The sequence below is a fragment of the Ochotona curzoniae genome, unplaced genomic scaffold, assembly GCF_017591425.1.
Source record: "Ochotona curzoniae isolate NIBS_2020 unplaced genomic scaffold, NIBS_Ocur_1.0 contig_908, whole genome shotgun sequence".
Taxonomy (NCBI): Eukaryota; Metazoa; Chordata; class Mammalia; order Lagomorpha; family Ochotonidae; genus Ochotona; species Ochotona curzoniae.
Window position 1 is genome coordinate 1,280,739 of NW_024466607.1, and position 16,233 is coordinate 1,296,971.

General features: G+C 57.8%; 1 protein-coding gene across 1 annotated transcript in view; it reads left to right on the top strand.

Moving 5' to 3' along the window:
- CNTN4 (contactin 4) overlaps positions 1–16,233 on the top strand; it is a 277,582-nt gene that overhangs the window by 242,782 nt on the left and 18,567 nt on the right. The window contains exon 12 of the mRNA XM_040995092.1: positions 1,847–1,974. Within this exon, the coding sequence (XP_040851026.1) occupies positions 1,847–1,974 (128 nt within the window). The remainder of the gene's footprint in view (positions 1–1,846; positions 1,975–16,233) is intronic.

A 16,233-nucleotide genomic window follows, 5' to 3' on the forward strand; every position in this document is an offset into this window, starting at 1 on the left:
GATCATAAGGCCCCTGACTCGCTGAGCCCTCTCGCGCGCACATTCCAGAAGCTCCAGCAAATTGCTTTATAAATAGGAAGATGATTAACTGCCAGAAGCGGGTGTGTGGCAGTGGAGGTCATTAAGGTTGACTCGCTGCTCCGTTTCCGTCAGCGCACCTGCTCCTGCCAGATGAGGGGTCAGCTGGTGTTAGTGAGCGACTGCTCCATGTGTGACTGCCGTGGGAATGAACAAGTGGCTGCCTCTTTTGCATGTTTAAACCAAGGCCGTGATTCAGCTGGCATTAAGTCACTTTTAAAATGACAGCCTTGAGGCGTTTTATTGTGAAACCTCGGTTCTCATATACATAAACGTACCTGGGCTTCCCATTGATGCGCTTCAGATGTTGGCTTGTTTGCCTTGGTCTTGGTGACTTGAACTCACAATGCATCCATGGTCATCTTCGTCTTCCTCGTCTTCCTTGGGAGGAAACGGCTCCCGGGTTTGGCATTCGGGGGCTGGCCTCCCCTGGGATTGTCGCTGCTGAAGGCAGGTCTTGGTAGACCGAGAAGGCCTGTGACTCGAGGCTGCGCATGCATCCCGGGCCCTGCGGCAGCAGCGGGCGTCAGGTGGACGTTCCCAGGGAGACCACCCATGGTCGCTGATTTCTCCCCTGGCCTGTCCAGGACGCCTCCAGCCCAGCTTCTCTGTCAGTCCTCCCCATTTCTCCATCACCGTGGGACCCAAGCCGGGTGGTTCACATCTGCCCTTTTGCCAGTCGTACACCAAGTTGTAGACTATCTTAATTTATAATTTCAAGTTTTGCATCTAATTTATTCAGAAATAAATGCACTTAAGAATTTCTTGTTTAAGCCTCTCACTTAGAAAAGTCTCAATGAAAACCTGTACATACAGTGGTCTGGCTTCTTCCTGTTGTCCAGCAGTCTGAGGAGAGTGTCAGGGACCACTTGGCTCCGGGGAGAAGCCCTCACTTGTGGGCCAGCGTCCCACATGTGCACTGGGGGGGCACAGGTGAGACCCCCGTAGCCAGATCCGCACCACCCACTTGGGAGACCCCCAGTGAGGTCCAGGTTCGTGACTGGCCCGGCCACCCCGGCCACTGCAGGTGGAAGATCATGATTCTCCCTCCCCCTCAAATCAAATGAAGATCAATGCAGTTTGGAAGTTTGACAACAGAAGTGGATGGTGATCTGAGCAGGTTGGCCTTGGTCGGCGGGTAGGCATCACTGCAGAGCGCGGCCACAGGCAGGTAGGCATCACTGCAGAGCGAGGCCACAGGCAGGTAGGCATCACTGCAGAGCGCGGCCACAGGCGGGTAGGCATCACTGCAGAGCGCGGCCACAGGCGGGTAGGCATCACTGCAGAGCGAGGCCACAGGCAGGTAGGCATCACTGCAGAGCGCGGCCACAGGCAGGTAGGCATCACTGCAGAGCGCGGCCACAGGCGGGTAGGCATCACTGCAGAGCGAGGCCACAGGCGGGTAGGCATCACTGCAGAGCGCGGCCACAGGCAGGTAGGCATCACTGCAGAGCGAGGCCACAGGCGGGTAGGCATCACTGCAGAGCGCGGCCACAGGCAGGTAGGCATCACTGCAGAGCGCGGCCACAGGCGGGTAGGCATCACTGCAGAGCGCAGCCACAGGCTGTCTGGCCCTGCAGCAGTTGTTCCAGCTGAATGTTGAGTGCCGAACGTGTCTCCTGTCCCTACGCTGCATGGGCGTGTTTGCGATGGGCAGGGCTGTCGCAGTATCCATCACAGTTGACAGCTACAAAGAGGGCGACTGAAAATTCCCCGGCGAGTGCTGAGACAAGCCTCACCCACTTGGGCTCGTTTGCTCTCGTTTCAGAATCACCATCTCTGAAGACGGAAACCTCAGGATTGTCAATGTGACGAAGTCCGACTCGGGCAGTTACACCTGCATCGCCACCAACCACTTTGGCACGGCCAGCAGCACGGGAAACCTGGTTGTCAAAGGTAAGGCTAGCCCAAGAACCTGGGGCCGACCTGTGCGTCCTGCTTCCTGGTCATGCCCTCAGTGACCACTTAGGCACAGCCAGCAGCACGGGAAACCTGGTCATCACAGGTAAGGGGTGACCTGTGCATCCTGTTCCTGGTCATGCCCTCCATGGACCGGGCATCACCCACGCTGACAGCCCAGGGACTGATGGTTCCTCAAAGAGTTCACCCTGGCAGACACAATAGAATCAGGGAGTCTTCTCTGGCTCGGTTCACAGCTGTCCAGCGCCATGGTGACAATCACGGCTGTCGTACCTATGACAGTACTGTAACTACCGCAGTCTTCCATGCTTTGAAGAAACTCCTTTAGAGCCTCTGTAGAGTTGGGATCCATGTCTAGGAACCCTGTGCCGACAAATTAAAAGCCCACAGCACAAGTGTTATTTTTAGCTGACATTATTTAAACGATGACATTAGCGATTTTTCTAGGAGCCACGTGTGCTGCTCCTAAGTGTGGCTGTGGCATCTCATCCCCTCTGCATTGCCCCGGGAGGTAGAGTCCTTCGCCTGCTCCATCCTGGGCGCTGTTCATGTTCCCCGAGCTCTTCCATGGGCCGGAGAGTGCTCCCTGCCCGGCTGGGGGCTGGAGCTGCCCGTGCTGACCACCGCTGCAGGGTGCACACGTCCTCCCAGCTCAGTGCTGCTTTAGGGCTAGCCGAGCGTTCCCTCTGTCCCTGTGGAAGGAGGAGAGGCTGGTGATGTTTGTAGGATGCTGTTTCTGCCAACGTATGAGAAACCCAGCCTTCGGCGGGACAGAGGGATGCCGAGGAGCCCACGCTGGCCCTCGGGGCGGTTACAGCGCGGGCTGTGCTGCATTATTCAAGAGTGGCGAAGATGGAAGAGCCTCCTGCTAGGGTGCCTTCCGCCATGACCGAGCGGCAGGAAGATTGCGTTTGAATCACCTTCTTCCCGCTTACTAACTCTGCAACACCAGCCAAGATGCTTAGCCTGTGGGGGGACCACGGTTGCACCAATGTAATGCACAGGCTTTGAAGCTGCGGGGAAATCTCTTGGGGGCTGGGCATGGTACCTAGGCCATGTGGGCGTCTGTGCCATATGGCTGTCCCTATGTGAAGGAGATGCAGGCTCATATGGTACACTGCACAGACGTGAGCTGCTGGGCTTCCCTCCCAGTCGCACAGGGCCGTGGAAGAGGTGTGAACACCTGCACAGCTCCACCCCGCGCCACTCGCTCATGCTGGTGGGGCCAGTGGGGCCTTCCGAGGTCCGGCCAGGCTGTCGCCTGAGTTCCAGTTGTCCTCTGGGCAGCTGACTCCTTCCCTCCATGAGGAGTTGGCAGACAGGCAAATCCACGGTCAGGCCAGCAGTGCCGTCCCCGCCTCCTACCCTGGTCAGGTGTGCACATACTGGCAAGTGTGACCTCCGGGCTGTCCCAGGGTAAGGAGAGGCCTGGAGATCACGTGATGGGGTGTGTCCTGCCTGGCCAATTCACCATTTCAGGAAGGCCCCAGGAGTGCTGTAGAGACAGAGATCTCCTAGTGAAGGTCGGAAGTGAGGAAGTCTGGGGAGACGATGGGGGGAGAGGACGCAAGGTGCAGGTCTGAGAAAGGAGACACTGAGGCCACAGCAGGCGAGGCCACGGCAGACGAGGCCACGGCAGGAGAGGCCACGGCAGGCGAGGGCATGGCAGGCAAGGGCACAGCAGGAGAGGCCACAGGCAGGCGAGGGCATGGCAGGAGAGGCCACAGCTGGCAAGGTCACGGCAGGCTAGGGCATGGCAGGCAAGGGCATGGCAGGAGAGGCCACAGCAGGCGAGGTCACGGCAGACGAGGCCACGGCAGACGAGGCCACAGGCAGGCGAGGGCACAGGCAGACAAGGCCACGGCAGGCAAGGCCATGGCAGGAGGTAAATACTCTAGTAACACAGCTGTAGGTTCTATTTACTCATTTATTTAGTTGAAAGGTAGAGTTACGGGGAAAGGGAGAGATCTTCCGTTTGCTATTTCAGCTTCTGGATGTCTGCAGCCGCCAGTGCTGGGCCAGGAAGCAGCCATGAAATGCATAGAGATCTCCCACACGGGCACAGGGGCCACCTTCTGCCACCTTCTGCCACCTTCCCAAGCGCGTTAGCAGGGAGCTGGATCCACAGTGGAGTAGCACCCATGTGGGATGCCAGGCAGTAGCTGCCCACTGCATCACTCACTGACCCGCAAAAGCCAACTCTTCCCACTCCACCCCATCCCTGTGTTTGGCACAGGGGTGGCAGGCAGTGCCATGACATACCTGGGAGGTGAAACACAGCTCTCCCGCACACAGCCCTGTCATGGGTAAATATTTCAGTCACGCACAGGAAGGCTTGCCAGCTGCAGGTTCTGACAGGTGCCCAGGGCACTTGCTTATCATGCCATCATCTGAATTCCTAAATTCTCCTGAATTTATTTTTTAGGCAAGTTTTTGCATTCTTGGGATGTAGCTGGCTGATTAATATTAATCCAGAGCAGTTCCCAAGCCAGAGCCCCAAACCCTGTCAGGAAGCACAGTATTTTACCTTTCCCCAAAGGTGGGCTCTGCTCCAGTCGCTGACACCAAGGGCTGAGTGGTGGGCAGCTGCTCGCAGGCGGTGCTGTGCTCACTCGGGGGCAAGGCAGGGTGCTCCGTGGGTGTGGCCTGCACAGGCCCTAGTGACAGGCCTGCAAGTAGCGGGTCCAGGGCGGAGCACCCATCTTGGGTGCAGTTCAGCTGGCAGCACCTGACTGTCGTCAGCACAGATGCCAGGCAGGGCTCTGAGCTGTGGGCTCCGTCCCAGGTGCCCTTGCCCAGCCCCTTGCCCTGTGACCTGCTGCAGCCCTCTGGTATGGCTGCAGACCAGGCCAGTGAAGCACTGCCCCACAGCAGAGAGGTCTGCAGCAACAGCTGGACAGAGCTGCTGCTGGAGTGCAGGTGTCCAGGGTCACTCTAACATGGCAGACTTGCACCTCCACGGAGGAGGCCTGGAGCATGCCACGTCTGCCATGAAGGCCCCCGAGAGCCACACGCACAGCCAAGTTTAAGCTCATCCTATTTTTCCAGAGTGTGCACTGAGGCCCAGGGCCCCCGGCCTGCTCTCTGTGGCTACCCAAAGAGCTTAGGATGGCTTTTGTGTGTGTAGTTGGTTGGAGGAAAATATCAGAAGAATAACATTTGAAATGTGCACAATGTTGGAAAACTCGTATTTCTGTGCCCAGGTGGTGTCGGCAGAACACAGCCCAACGTGGCCCTCTTGTCCTCAGCCCTGTTAACCCTGGTGTGCTCGGCCGTGGCAGCAGGCTTGAGGAGCTGTAACACAGATGGGTAGGGGCTCCCTCAAACCAGCCTCGCCTGGTCTCTTGACACCCTCAAAGCCTAAATTCTCTGCATGAAAAAAGCTGATCCCCCCGTGCCAGAGCCAGGCATTAGCCTGCCCGTGGCTCCTCCTGGAGCTTGCACTGTGCGGAAACTCGCCAGGGTCCACGCGAGCGGCCAGTGGCTCCCCCACTCTGCTGAGACTGTGGCAGGCCTCTCTTCTGGCAGAGCGCCGCTGTGTAAAACTCTACCCAAACCCCAGGACATTCAGGACATTACTCTGCACGTTTCTAACTCCCTGATTGCTTGTATGCAAAGATGGAATTTCTTCTCGCTGGAGATGCCTCCTGAGTGAGATTCACACACATGCCCCTGGTGGGGAGCCGGGCTGCTGGGAGCTCCCCTTCTCCAGTGGGGCCCCTGGTGGGGAGCCGGGCTGCTGGGAGCTCCCCTTCTCCAGCGGGGCCCCGGGGTTTCCTGCAGGCATCATCTGTCCTGCCATTGCCAAGGAAGTGCTCACTGTCCTGCCAGCTGGAGTCTGTGTTTAGGCAGCGGCAGGCAGAGCAGTCCTGCTGGCACCGGGGAGCGCCCACGGCAGTACACAGCGCTCCTGTCTGCTCAAGGGACGGCATTGAGAGGCCTCCCCGTCCACGCAGCCTGGTGGGCACAGTAATGGGAGGTCTTCAGTTGGAACCTGTTTTCAGAAATAAGTTTGAATCTGCCATATCATCTATGTAAAATTATTCAAGACTTTACCCAGATCTGACTGGGGATCAATCAGAAGTCAGCCACCAGCAATGACATTTGGCTGTTAACACACAACAAGAGCTTTCAACAGTGGGCCCTTACAGCAGAATGCATTTTGACCTAATTAGGTGTCTTCCTCTGGAACCAATTATTTCTGTACCATAATTAAGGGCCTTTCTGATAGGATTAGCACCAGTTGCAACCCACGGTAACTGGAAGAGGGAAGAAAAGTTTGTTGCTGGGAGTGCTAAGTGCTGGTTACCCTGGCTCCCTGGGGCAGGGACAGTGGCCAGGATGTCCCTTCAGTGGGCCCTGAGGTCAGCCACAGGTGGCACAGCACAAGCTTGGGGGTCAGTGATCGCCTTGGCCCTGAGGTCAGCCACAGGTGGCACAGCACGAGCCTGGGGGTCAGTGATCGCCTTGGCCCTGAGGTCAGCCACAGGTGGCACAGCACGAGCCTGGGGGTCAGTGATCGCCTTGGCCCTGAGGTCAGCCACAGGTGGCACAGCACGAGCCTGGGGGTCAGTGATCTCCTCGGCCCAGAGCTCTTCCATTCACGACACGAGACGTGGCCTGGAGCGCTGAGGAAACGGGACGCTGTTCTCCCTGTCCAGTTCTCGGGAATGTGGCTTCTGTGCTGGCCAGCCAGAAGCTCCCTGTACCAGAGCCCCCCGCCCCCCACTTCCACAGTGCTGAGCCCCACAGCTCTGTCCTCGCTGCAGCGAGCTGTCCAGTCCTCAGCATGGCCATCCCCGGGCCAGCACGGTCCTGCCCCGCCCAGGCTCTGTGCGGGCAGGCTGCCCAGTGATCCTGTTGCTGGTGGTCTGTGCAGGAAGTGGTGCCTGTGGTCTGCCCGGGGCCGTGGGTCCACAGCCCAGCGATTGTACATCAGGGGACCCTCCCCTGAGAGAGTCACACGCGTGCCCAGAAAGACTCACCAAAGGGAAAAAAGACAATTTATAAGCAAAATGGAGAAGGACATGTCTGATGCTATTTAATATATACGCAATCATCAAATCTGAAATTAGAGAATCCTGCTGTATCATTCAATAGAGGAGCTCGTGATGACAATTGGGGCAAGAGACTTGGCAAGGCTGTGTGGCAGGACTCCAGCTGGATCTGTAACCCTGGCTTGGCTCGGTTCTCCTTCTGTATTCCAGGGTGGAGAAGGCCTGCAGGTGAGTGAGGAACTTCAAAATTTGGGGAGACAGGAGATATGCTTTGGTCACGTTTTATGATAGCTCAAATTCAGAGAAAAAGTCTGAGGTCAGATGTCACAGGAGAAGCATCACGTTGGTGGCCGGGTTCCAGCTGCCTCCCCGAGGCGAGGCAAGCTGCCAGGGGCCGCGACTGGCCGGCCAGTGCAGCCGGGCGCTGGACACGGCCCGTTCTGCCGCTGCTGACGGACACGCTGGCAGGAAGAAACTCCACTCCACGCGGAGATGAGAGGCTTTTACTAAAGACTAATTATCAATCAGAATAAACAAAGCAAGAAAGGCAAGTGGACTATGACTCTGAGCGTTGTGGAAATTAAGAGCACATAATTAATTTCTTTGCTAGCAGTTCAACAAGACGGGACGCACTGACTCGTTAATGAAGCTTAGGTAAGAAGCACGTTGAACACATCATCTGGCTCTCAGAGAGCCTCACACGGTGCCTTCCTCACGGCGCAGGGCCACGGGACTGCCGCGGGGCCACGTGCTTCCAAGCGCTGGGCTTCCCTTGCCTGGGCTCACCCTGAGCCTGCAGGTCACACCCCCTGTGTGCCAGGAGGGCGTCCGTGGGAGCAGGCGTGGGCTCACCCTGAGCCTGCAGGTCACACCCCCTGTGTGCCAGGAGGGCGTCCGTGGGAGCAGGCGTGGGCTCACCCTGAGCCTGCAGGTCACACCCCCTGTGTGCCAGGAGGGCGTCCGTGGGAGCAGGCGTGGGCTCACCCTGAGCCTGCAGGTCACACCCCATGTGTGCCAGGAGGGCGTCCGTGGGAGCAGGCGTGGGCTAATTGCGACAGAAAACACCTGTCACTATCTTTGAGCAATCTGTAGCTAACTGGGCAGTTGTCACCTCTCTGGGAAATAAATTACCGTGTGTATTAAGGCACTGGCTTGCGCATGCCCACTGCCACCCCCCATGCTGGCTGAGGACCGCTGTCCCCTGCCTGCTGGGGGAACTGGGACAGTGTGGGTTACAGTGTCGCGGAAGGCTGCAACCCGCCGGCTCGTTTGCTTGAATGCCCCCGATGGACTTGCCTGCTGTGTGCAACAAAACCCATGCTGAGCATCCGCTCCAGGAAATCAGGCTGTCAGCGTCCCGCAAAAGCAGTCGCGTGCCAGAGCCTAAAGGATGGATTTCATGTAGAAGGGAAAAGCCATACATTATAGACAAAATAGCTCTCCCCCGCCTCCCGGCTGACTCACCTTTGTGGGGCCCAGACATCTGGAGAAGGACGTGGCTTAGCTTTAGCACAAAGGAAAGAGAGAAGATAAAACAGCAGGCCACGCGCTGCCTTGCACAGGCTGTAAATTGCATGAAACGTGGGAAGATGTGACCCACTTTCTCTGGGATTTGCGAGTGCGGGGATGGCGTGGCCGGCCGGGGACCTGCGGTAGAGGCGCCGTGCGGCTGTTGCCAGGCAGCCGTCGCCGACGCGGCAGGTTCCTCTCCCGGGAAATGGCGGGCCTCGGCCACAATCGAGTCTGTGTCTGCTAGCACATTCCATGATTTCGTGAAGAAGCAGAGTTGGGAAAGGCATCCTGCTTTCCGATTGCCTCGTGTCCATGTGGCAGACTGGACCCACCCACCTGCTGCTGGTGTCCGAGGAACCCTCGAAAACGTCGTGTGGGGGAAAGGATGCCAGGGGCAAAAGGCCACCTCCTGAGTGACCCCATCATGGCAAATGGTGGGAACGGAAAGTCCAGGGGCACCGTGTGGGAGGTGCGTGGAGAACCAGGGCCAGCTCCGAGCAGGTGCAGCGCCTCTTGGGCGTCAGAGGGCATGTTCTGGAACTAGCGATGATGGCACAAACCACACATTCACGTTCTCTCTGCAAGACACCTTGTTGGTGAGACGAACAGACCGAGAATTTCCCTAGCGGGTAATTTCTGAGTTCCTTTTCGGTTAATAATTCTGTCGCCAAAGTCATATTGTGAGCAGCTAGGAGCCAGGATGCCCCTACTATACTTTTTAGAAGCGCCCTCTCTTAAGTATCAAATTTCACCTTTTGCCAAGCTCCACCTTGCAGAAACCCCCAAGCACAAACACAATCCAGCCAGTTCTCTCTCCTTGACAACCAGAACAGCCAAGAGAGGTGAGCGCTCCCTTCCTGGCAGGCAGCAGGCTTCCCCCAGTGCTGGGAGTGCAGCTCACTGGCCTCTGCCTCTAGGGCTCCGCCCTCAGGACCCTGAAGCTGCATGCCCTCTGCCAGCCCCTCCACTCACGGAAGTGTGGGTTCCTGGCCACACCTCCCTAGGTGGAATGCAGGTTGCAGGGGGAGCTGTGGTGCTGACCTGTGTGTCCTAGACCACTGCTGCAGGAAAGGATGAGAAAGAGCATGGCAGGAGGGCCTGCAGGCAGCCCAGACCCCTCCTGTGGTGTCGGGAGGGCCTGCTGGCCGCCCAGACCCTTCCTGCGGTGTCGGAATCGTCCTGTCTCCGCAGTCACTTCAGCCATGGCCCCCACTGGACGCCTTGAGGTCCTCTCAGCACCCAGCAGGGGGCTGCCCATCTGAGCTCAGCACCTCGGCCATGCCCCTTCTCATGCATCTCCAGTTAGGGGACACAGCCCAGGAGGTGAGAGAGGCAGGTGGGGGCTCTGTGGGCTGCCACGAGTCTCCTCCCCTTTACCATCCCCATGACTGGGCACACCAGTCTGAAGAACAGGGACTTCTCTGGGTTGCCCTGAAATGATATATTTGAAAAGCAGAGTTATGAAGAGAGGTTCCATCCGGTGGCCAGGGGTGAGGCAGACAGCCAGGAACAGAACCTAGGAGCTTCTTCCAGGTCTCCCGCATGGGTGCAATGGCTCAGTCATGTGGATCATCTTGCAGTGCTTTCCCAGGCACAAAATGCAAGTGGGAGAGCCAGGGACAGTGGTGCTGTTGGGAGATGCCAGCACCCCAGGCAGCAGCTCCACGCAGTGTGCCACAGGCCAGCTCTCAGGTCCCTGGGGACTGACGGCAGCTCTTCTGGTCGTGCTCCCCCTGCTGCCCCGCAGTCTCCCCAGGACCACGTACCCAGGAGCAAGATCGCAGCACACATGACTGAAGGTGACCCCCACCCCGGTGCTCACACTGGCGGCTCTCTGCCAAGTCCCTCTTGCCTCAGAAGCAGTGAGTCACAGCTGCACGTCCTCTCGGATGGGAGCTGGTGGCTGTGGGCACACGTCGTCCACCCTCCATGCCCTGCTGCCAACCTGCAGCAGCTCCCGCCATGCCCTGGCTCCCTAACATGGCTGCCTGGCCTGCTTCTGCACCGAAGGCCGCAGTGTGGACTGATCCCAGTGTGGGGGTGACTGGTTCTTTATCTGGGTGCGGATCGGATTTCTCCTGTGTCTGACCTCTGCGAGACTGCCCTCATTTCTGTGACACCCAGGGATCATCCTGAGCTTGGGAAGATGGATAATGGCCCGTTTTCATCAATCGTGTGCAAGGTGGCACCTGGCTGTGCCTGCGGTTATCTATAACATCTGACCCAAAGGCTACCGCCGTTTGTCACATAACCTAATTTCATTGCAAATGCCTAGGAAATGAGGTGTCCTTTATTTTTAAACAGAAAGCACACAGGTAGGCTAGGCTAATGAGGTACAAGCTTTCATGTTCCAAATGATACTTTAATGAAAAGGGAGCATGCCGAGGGGGAGTCAGAGCCCCGTCTCTGCATCCGTGACATGGGAGCAGAGTGGGGCGTGCACTGCGAAGTGCGAGCCACACAAACAGCCGAGTGTTCCACAGCAGAAGCACGGGGACACAACAGGACATCCGGGTGAGGCAGTGTGTCCACAGCATGCCACCTCTGCCTCACAATGGGGTGTGGCCTTGGGCTGCTGTTGTTGTGTGAGTGCCACTCCCAGCGTCACAGGCAGTTAACCTGAGCTGGTTCCCAGCCACGTGGGGGCGAGAACGGCTCTGAACAGAGAAGGTGCTGGTCCTCAGGAAGGCTGATCTTGAAGCTACCTGCCTTCCAGACTGTTCCAGGCTGTGGGAGGCTCCCTCGCCATCAGCAGTAGGGATGGTGCAGGTGGCTCCCGCCTGGCCCCGTTTGCAGACACAGTGAGTAGAGCAGGGAAGCGCTCCTCTCTGCAGTGAGCAAGCAGCAGGCGACAGAGAGGTGAAGGGAGCCTGCCAAGAAGGGTTTCACCTGTCACTGATCCTCCAGGAAACCAATCAGGTTGAGTTTCTGAGACTGATTAAGAGCAAGCCAAGGCCAAGGACCCAGAGCTTTCCAGGAGGGAACCACAGGACACAGTCAGGGCAGTCAGCATCCTCTGCCCATCAGCTGGGACGGTGGGGATGCAGAGCTCTGCAGGAGGAACCACAGGACAGAGTCAGGGCAGTCAGCATCCTCCGCCCATCAGCTGGGACGGTGGGGATGCAGAGCTTTGCAGGAGGAACCACAGGACACAGTCAGGGCAGTCAGCATCCTCTGCCCATCAGCTGGGACGGTGGGGATGCAGAGCTTTGCAGGAGGAACCACAGGACAGAGTCAGGGCAGTCAGCATCCTCCGCCCATCAGCTGGGACGGTGGGGATGCAGAGCTTTGCAGGAGGAACCACAGGACACAGTCAGGGCAGTCAGCATCGTCTGCCCATCAGCTGGGACGGTGGGGATGCAGAGCTTTGCAGGAGGAACCACAGGACACAGTCAGGGCAGTCAGCATCGTCTGCCCATCAGCTGGGACGGTGGGGATGCAGAGCTTTGCAGGAGGAACCACAGGACACAGTCAGGGCAGTCAGCATCCTCCGCCCATCAGCTGGGGACCGACCTGAGCTGCTCTGGGCTTTGTTGGCCTGGCCGGGTCACCTCCCTCCAGGACCTCAGCGTTTCTTCACCAAGCTCCAGGCTTCATCTTCATGGAATCGAAGCAACAGGCTCCCGCCCAGGTGTGGCCTGAGAGGGCATTAGGCACAGCATTGGGCACTGCCCTTCTGTCACCTACTGGTCTTCTCCCCTCTGAGACAAGCCGGATTTCCAGATAACTGCTCTTGGTGCGTGCAGAAGCTGCATGTCCCTGTCTCTGAAGAGGGAGTGATGCCATCCGTGCAGCAATGCTTTGCTCTCTCAGTTTTAGCATTACCCCCCAAGGAATATGGGCAAGGAATAAGAACCAAATGGTTGGGGATCAGCTCCGTGACAGGGAAAGCCGCCACCTGCAGTACTGGCACCCCAAACAGGCACCAGTTTGAGTCGCAGCTGTTCCACTTCTCATGCAGCTCCATGCTGGTGTGCCTGGGAAAGCAGTGGAAGATAGCCCGTGTGTTTGGGTCCTTGCACTCTCTTGGGAAGCCCAGATGAGGCTCCTGGTTTCTGGCTTCATCCTGGTACCCATTGTAGCCGTTTGGGAAGTGAACCATTGGATGAAAGACATTGTCTCTCTGTGATTCTGCCCTTCCAGGAAACAAATAAATCTTAGAAAGCGGATGGCTTGGAAAGGCATGTGAGGTAGATAAAGCTCTCTCCCCACCCCCATGTCCTCTTGGGGCTCTTGTTGGCTAGCTGGTTTCATTTGCTATTGATCTTCATCCTTGAGTAGCATCCATCAGCTGGGCAGCCCAGAACATCCAACACGGTGGGCAATGACCTTATAGGGATGGCGTGGTGCGGCCAGCTCCATGAGAGGGAGGCGGAGCATGGTGGTTTAATAGAGAGCCTTGCAGAACTCGCCAGCCGACCACAGTGAACGCAACGCCAGAGAAGCCACGGACGCTGATGGAGATGATGGCCAGCTGGAACACGGTCAGAAACCGGAGCTTGATGAAGCCAATTTGATCACTGGCTTACTTTGCCTTTATAGCCAAAGTTCCCAGGCGGGATGTTCAGAAGCAGTATGTAGCACTTGGGCATTGCCCCACAGTAAGCTGGACTTTCTGGCTGTGCCCCACACCGACTCCGGTAATCCATTAAGACCGCTGTCGAAATCAGCATAGCGGACGGTCAGAGGGCTGGCTGAGTTGGGCACCAGTTACTAATCTTCTCACCTGTCTTCAGCATTTTTCACGGTGCCTGCTGATGCCCAGGCAGTTCCTGGCGGTCCCTCGACCCGATGCCCTTTCAGGAGCGTCTGCAAACTCCCTGGCTGCCCTGCAGCTGGGCAGCGCGTGCCCGAGCTGCTCACCTGCCTGTCTGCACACCGCCCAGGTGACGGAGGCTGTACACGATAATTTCCTTGGGATGCTCCCGACAGCAGCGAATTGCTCTGAGCATCTGTTGCCAATTTCTCCAGCTGTCACTTTCATTTCCTCTTTAGCTTCCCTGTCAAGTTGGCAAATTTTGTCATGACTTGGAGGCCCGCAGTATTTTGCAATTTTGTGTGACCGTTTTTCCTGAGCTTTCTGCATGTTTGGGGGAAACTGGGGCCTGGTGGAAAGCCTTAAGCCTGTGGGCCCGGGTGCACAGGATCATGGGGACGGTGTTAATGACAGCGGGGATGCTGTGTAAGCACTCGTGTTCCCCGTTCCACACGCACAGGGAGAGTTAGCTGACTTCCCGAGAAGCAGCCGGCAGAGGGCAGAGCTGAGCTGTGCATCCCGTGGTCCGGCTGGAGGCCCTGGCAGAGCCTCCAGAGGCTGATGCTGTTGTCCTTTGCACCTGAGGGCGTGTGCCTCCATCTTTGCACCCGAGACAGGTTCTTGGATTTCTTTTGTTGGCAACACACCTGCTGAGGTCGTGGGGCTGTGGGGCTGTTGTAAGGATGCTGGCTCTTGCTCAGCCCAACGTGAGGGTGACACTGGGTAATCAGGCCTGTTTATTGAGTGCTTGCTATGGGACCCGCTCCACTCTGCACGCTTCACATAATTCACTCATTTAGCCCTCACAGCGTGACAGATGCACCTGTCTTTCCATTAAATCGGGGGATTCTGAGGAGCCAAGAGGACAAGTGCCTTCTTTGAGGTTAACACAGTGGCTTCACTGTCCTCTATGGCACAAGAAGTGTCTGTGGGTGGAGCAGCCAGCTCGAAGCATCTGGCAGTCAAGCATGAGCTCCTCTGCCCGAGACTCTGGCCTGAACTGGACAGGATGCTGTCGTCTGCACGGGCTCTCATCATGAGTGCAGCAGCAGCAGCACGGATCTGCGCCTTCCTCCAGCGGCCCGTTGCTTGGAATGCCAGCTGTCCTCCTGCGCAGAGGCAGCCTTCATCGCTGGCAAGGGCAGGGAGGGTGACACGGGCCCCTTCCCACACTGGGCAGCGCCTGGCGGTTTATGCAGCATGTTCACATCCAGCACCCATTTTGAATTTCCTAATCCTTTTGGGTTGCCAGATCCTCTCCCCCCCACCCCCCACTCACACACGAGAAAACTGCAGGCTGGAAACATGGAGCAGCTTCTTGGAGGAAATGAGGGTGGCAGACATGCAGCCAGCCGGTCTGCAAGTGTCTCCTGCTGCCGCTTTCAGCAACGCCCCTTTCCTTCGAGGAGGGCTGTGGTTCCTGGAGTAGTCACCTCTGCTCCTGTCTCTCAGGCTCCAGGCCTGCCTGGCTGACTCCTAGTGGCCGGGCTGCCCTACTCACTGCCCACATTGCTGAAGAGCGAGTGCCCTGCCCAGAAAACAGCAGGATGCCCTACTGGCCGTGGCAGAACCCTGCCTGGCACTGGACCTATGTGAGTGGTGTACCAGGTGCCTGATTCTGCACCAGTGGCCACACGTGGCAGCCCTGCTCAGCCATGAGTATTTGTCGATTTGCTGCTGCAGCCCAGGAGTAACGCAGGAGCTGTGTGCGTGTTTGTCCCAAGCCAGTTCAGCCCACAGGAAGCTGTTAGAGCCTTCTTGGTAACTTAGAAAGTGATATTTACCCTGGGTTCAGATCTGTCCTCGGACTCGATTCCAGACCCCGCTCAGTGGCATCAACAACACGCAGACTCCCTGCCCGTGGCTGCTCTCGTACAAGGGAGCTGTTCCACCAGGAGCAGGGCGGTGCCGCCCCCCAAACACAGCCTTTTCGCCCTGCACTTTCAAAACAAGGCTTCGTGTGTTTATGCATGAGCCGGGGCTGGCCAGGCCAGTGTCGGAACCTGGAAGCCCACGCAGCTCCCCCACGGGGTGGCAGGAAGGCAAGCACTTAGAGCATGCCCTGTGCCTGCCAGGCGCATCAGCAGAAAGCTGCATAGGCAGTGGAGCAGCGGACTCCACCGCCGGCCCCTGGCCTGGAAACTGGGTGTAGCGGCCGATGCTACACGGGGGGGTTACCCCCAGTTCCAGCTGTCGGCCAGCTGCTGGGATGTGAGTGAGCTCTCAGTGTAGGCAGTGGGTGGTGTTTGGGGGTGCCCCCTCAGCCTCTGCCTCATCCTGTTTTTCCAGGCTTCCCTGGGTTTCTGCTCCCAGCCCTGCCTCAGAGAGCCTTAGCCTTCGTGTGGAATAGATCTGAGCTGGAAGTGATTTGGCTCTCACTCTTTGTAGCCCCTATACTTGATTTTTTGAAAGCTTAAGAAGTTGTAACCATCCCTCTGAAAAGAAACAAAATTAAGTTTCTTTGTATTTCTCTGGCCCTCAATTGATTTTTTTTTTCTTTTGGGTCAGCAACTCTCAGCAAAAACACTGCTATATGTGTGTGGGGTGGGGAGGAGGCGCTGGGCTGGATGTGTGGTGACCCCTGCCCTTGGCCAGTTCTTCCTCACCCAGCTGTCCTTGCCACTGAGTGGCCTCTTTCTACTCAAGTGGCAGAGCTGCAGCACCAACCAAACCCTCCTGTGCCTTCCCCTCCTCCCTTGGATCTCCATGCAGTGCGCGTGGGCCCCCTGTGCCTGCAGCCCCCTGTGCCTGCAGCCCCCTGTGCCTGCAGCCCCCTGTGCGTGGGCCCCCTGTGCCTGCAGCCCCCTGGGCATGGGCCCCCTGTGCCTGCAGCCCCCTGTGCCTGCAGTCCCCTGTGCCTGCAGCCCCCTATGCGTGGGCCCGCTGTGCCTGCAGCCCCCTGTGCCTGCAGCCCCCTGTGCGTGGGCCCTCTGTGCCTGCAGTCCCCTGTGCCTGCAGCCCCCTGTGCGT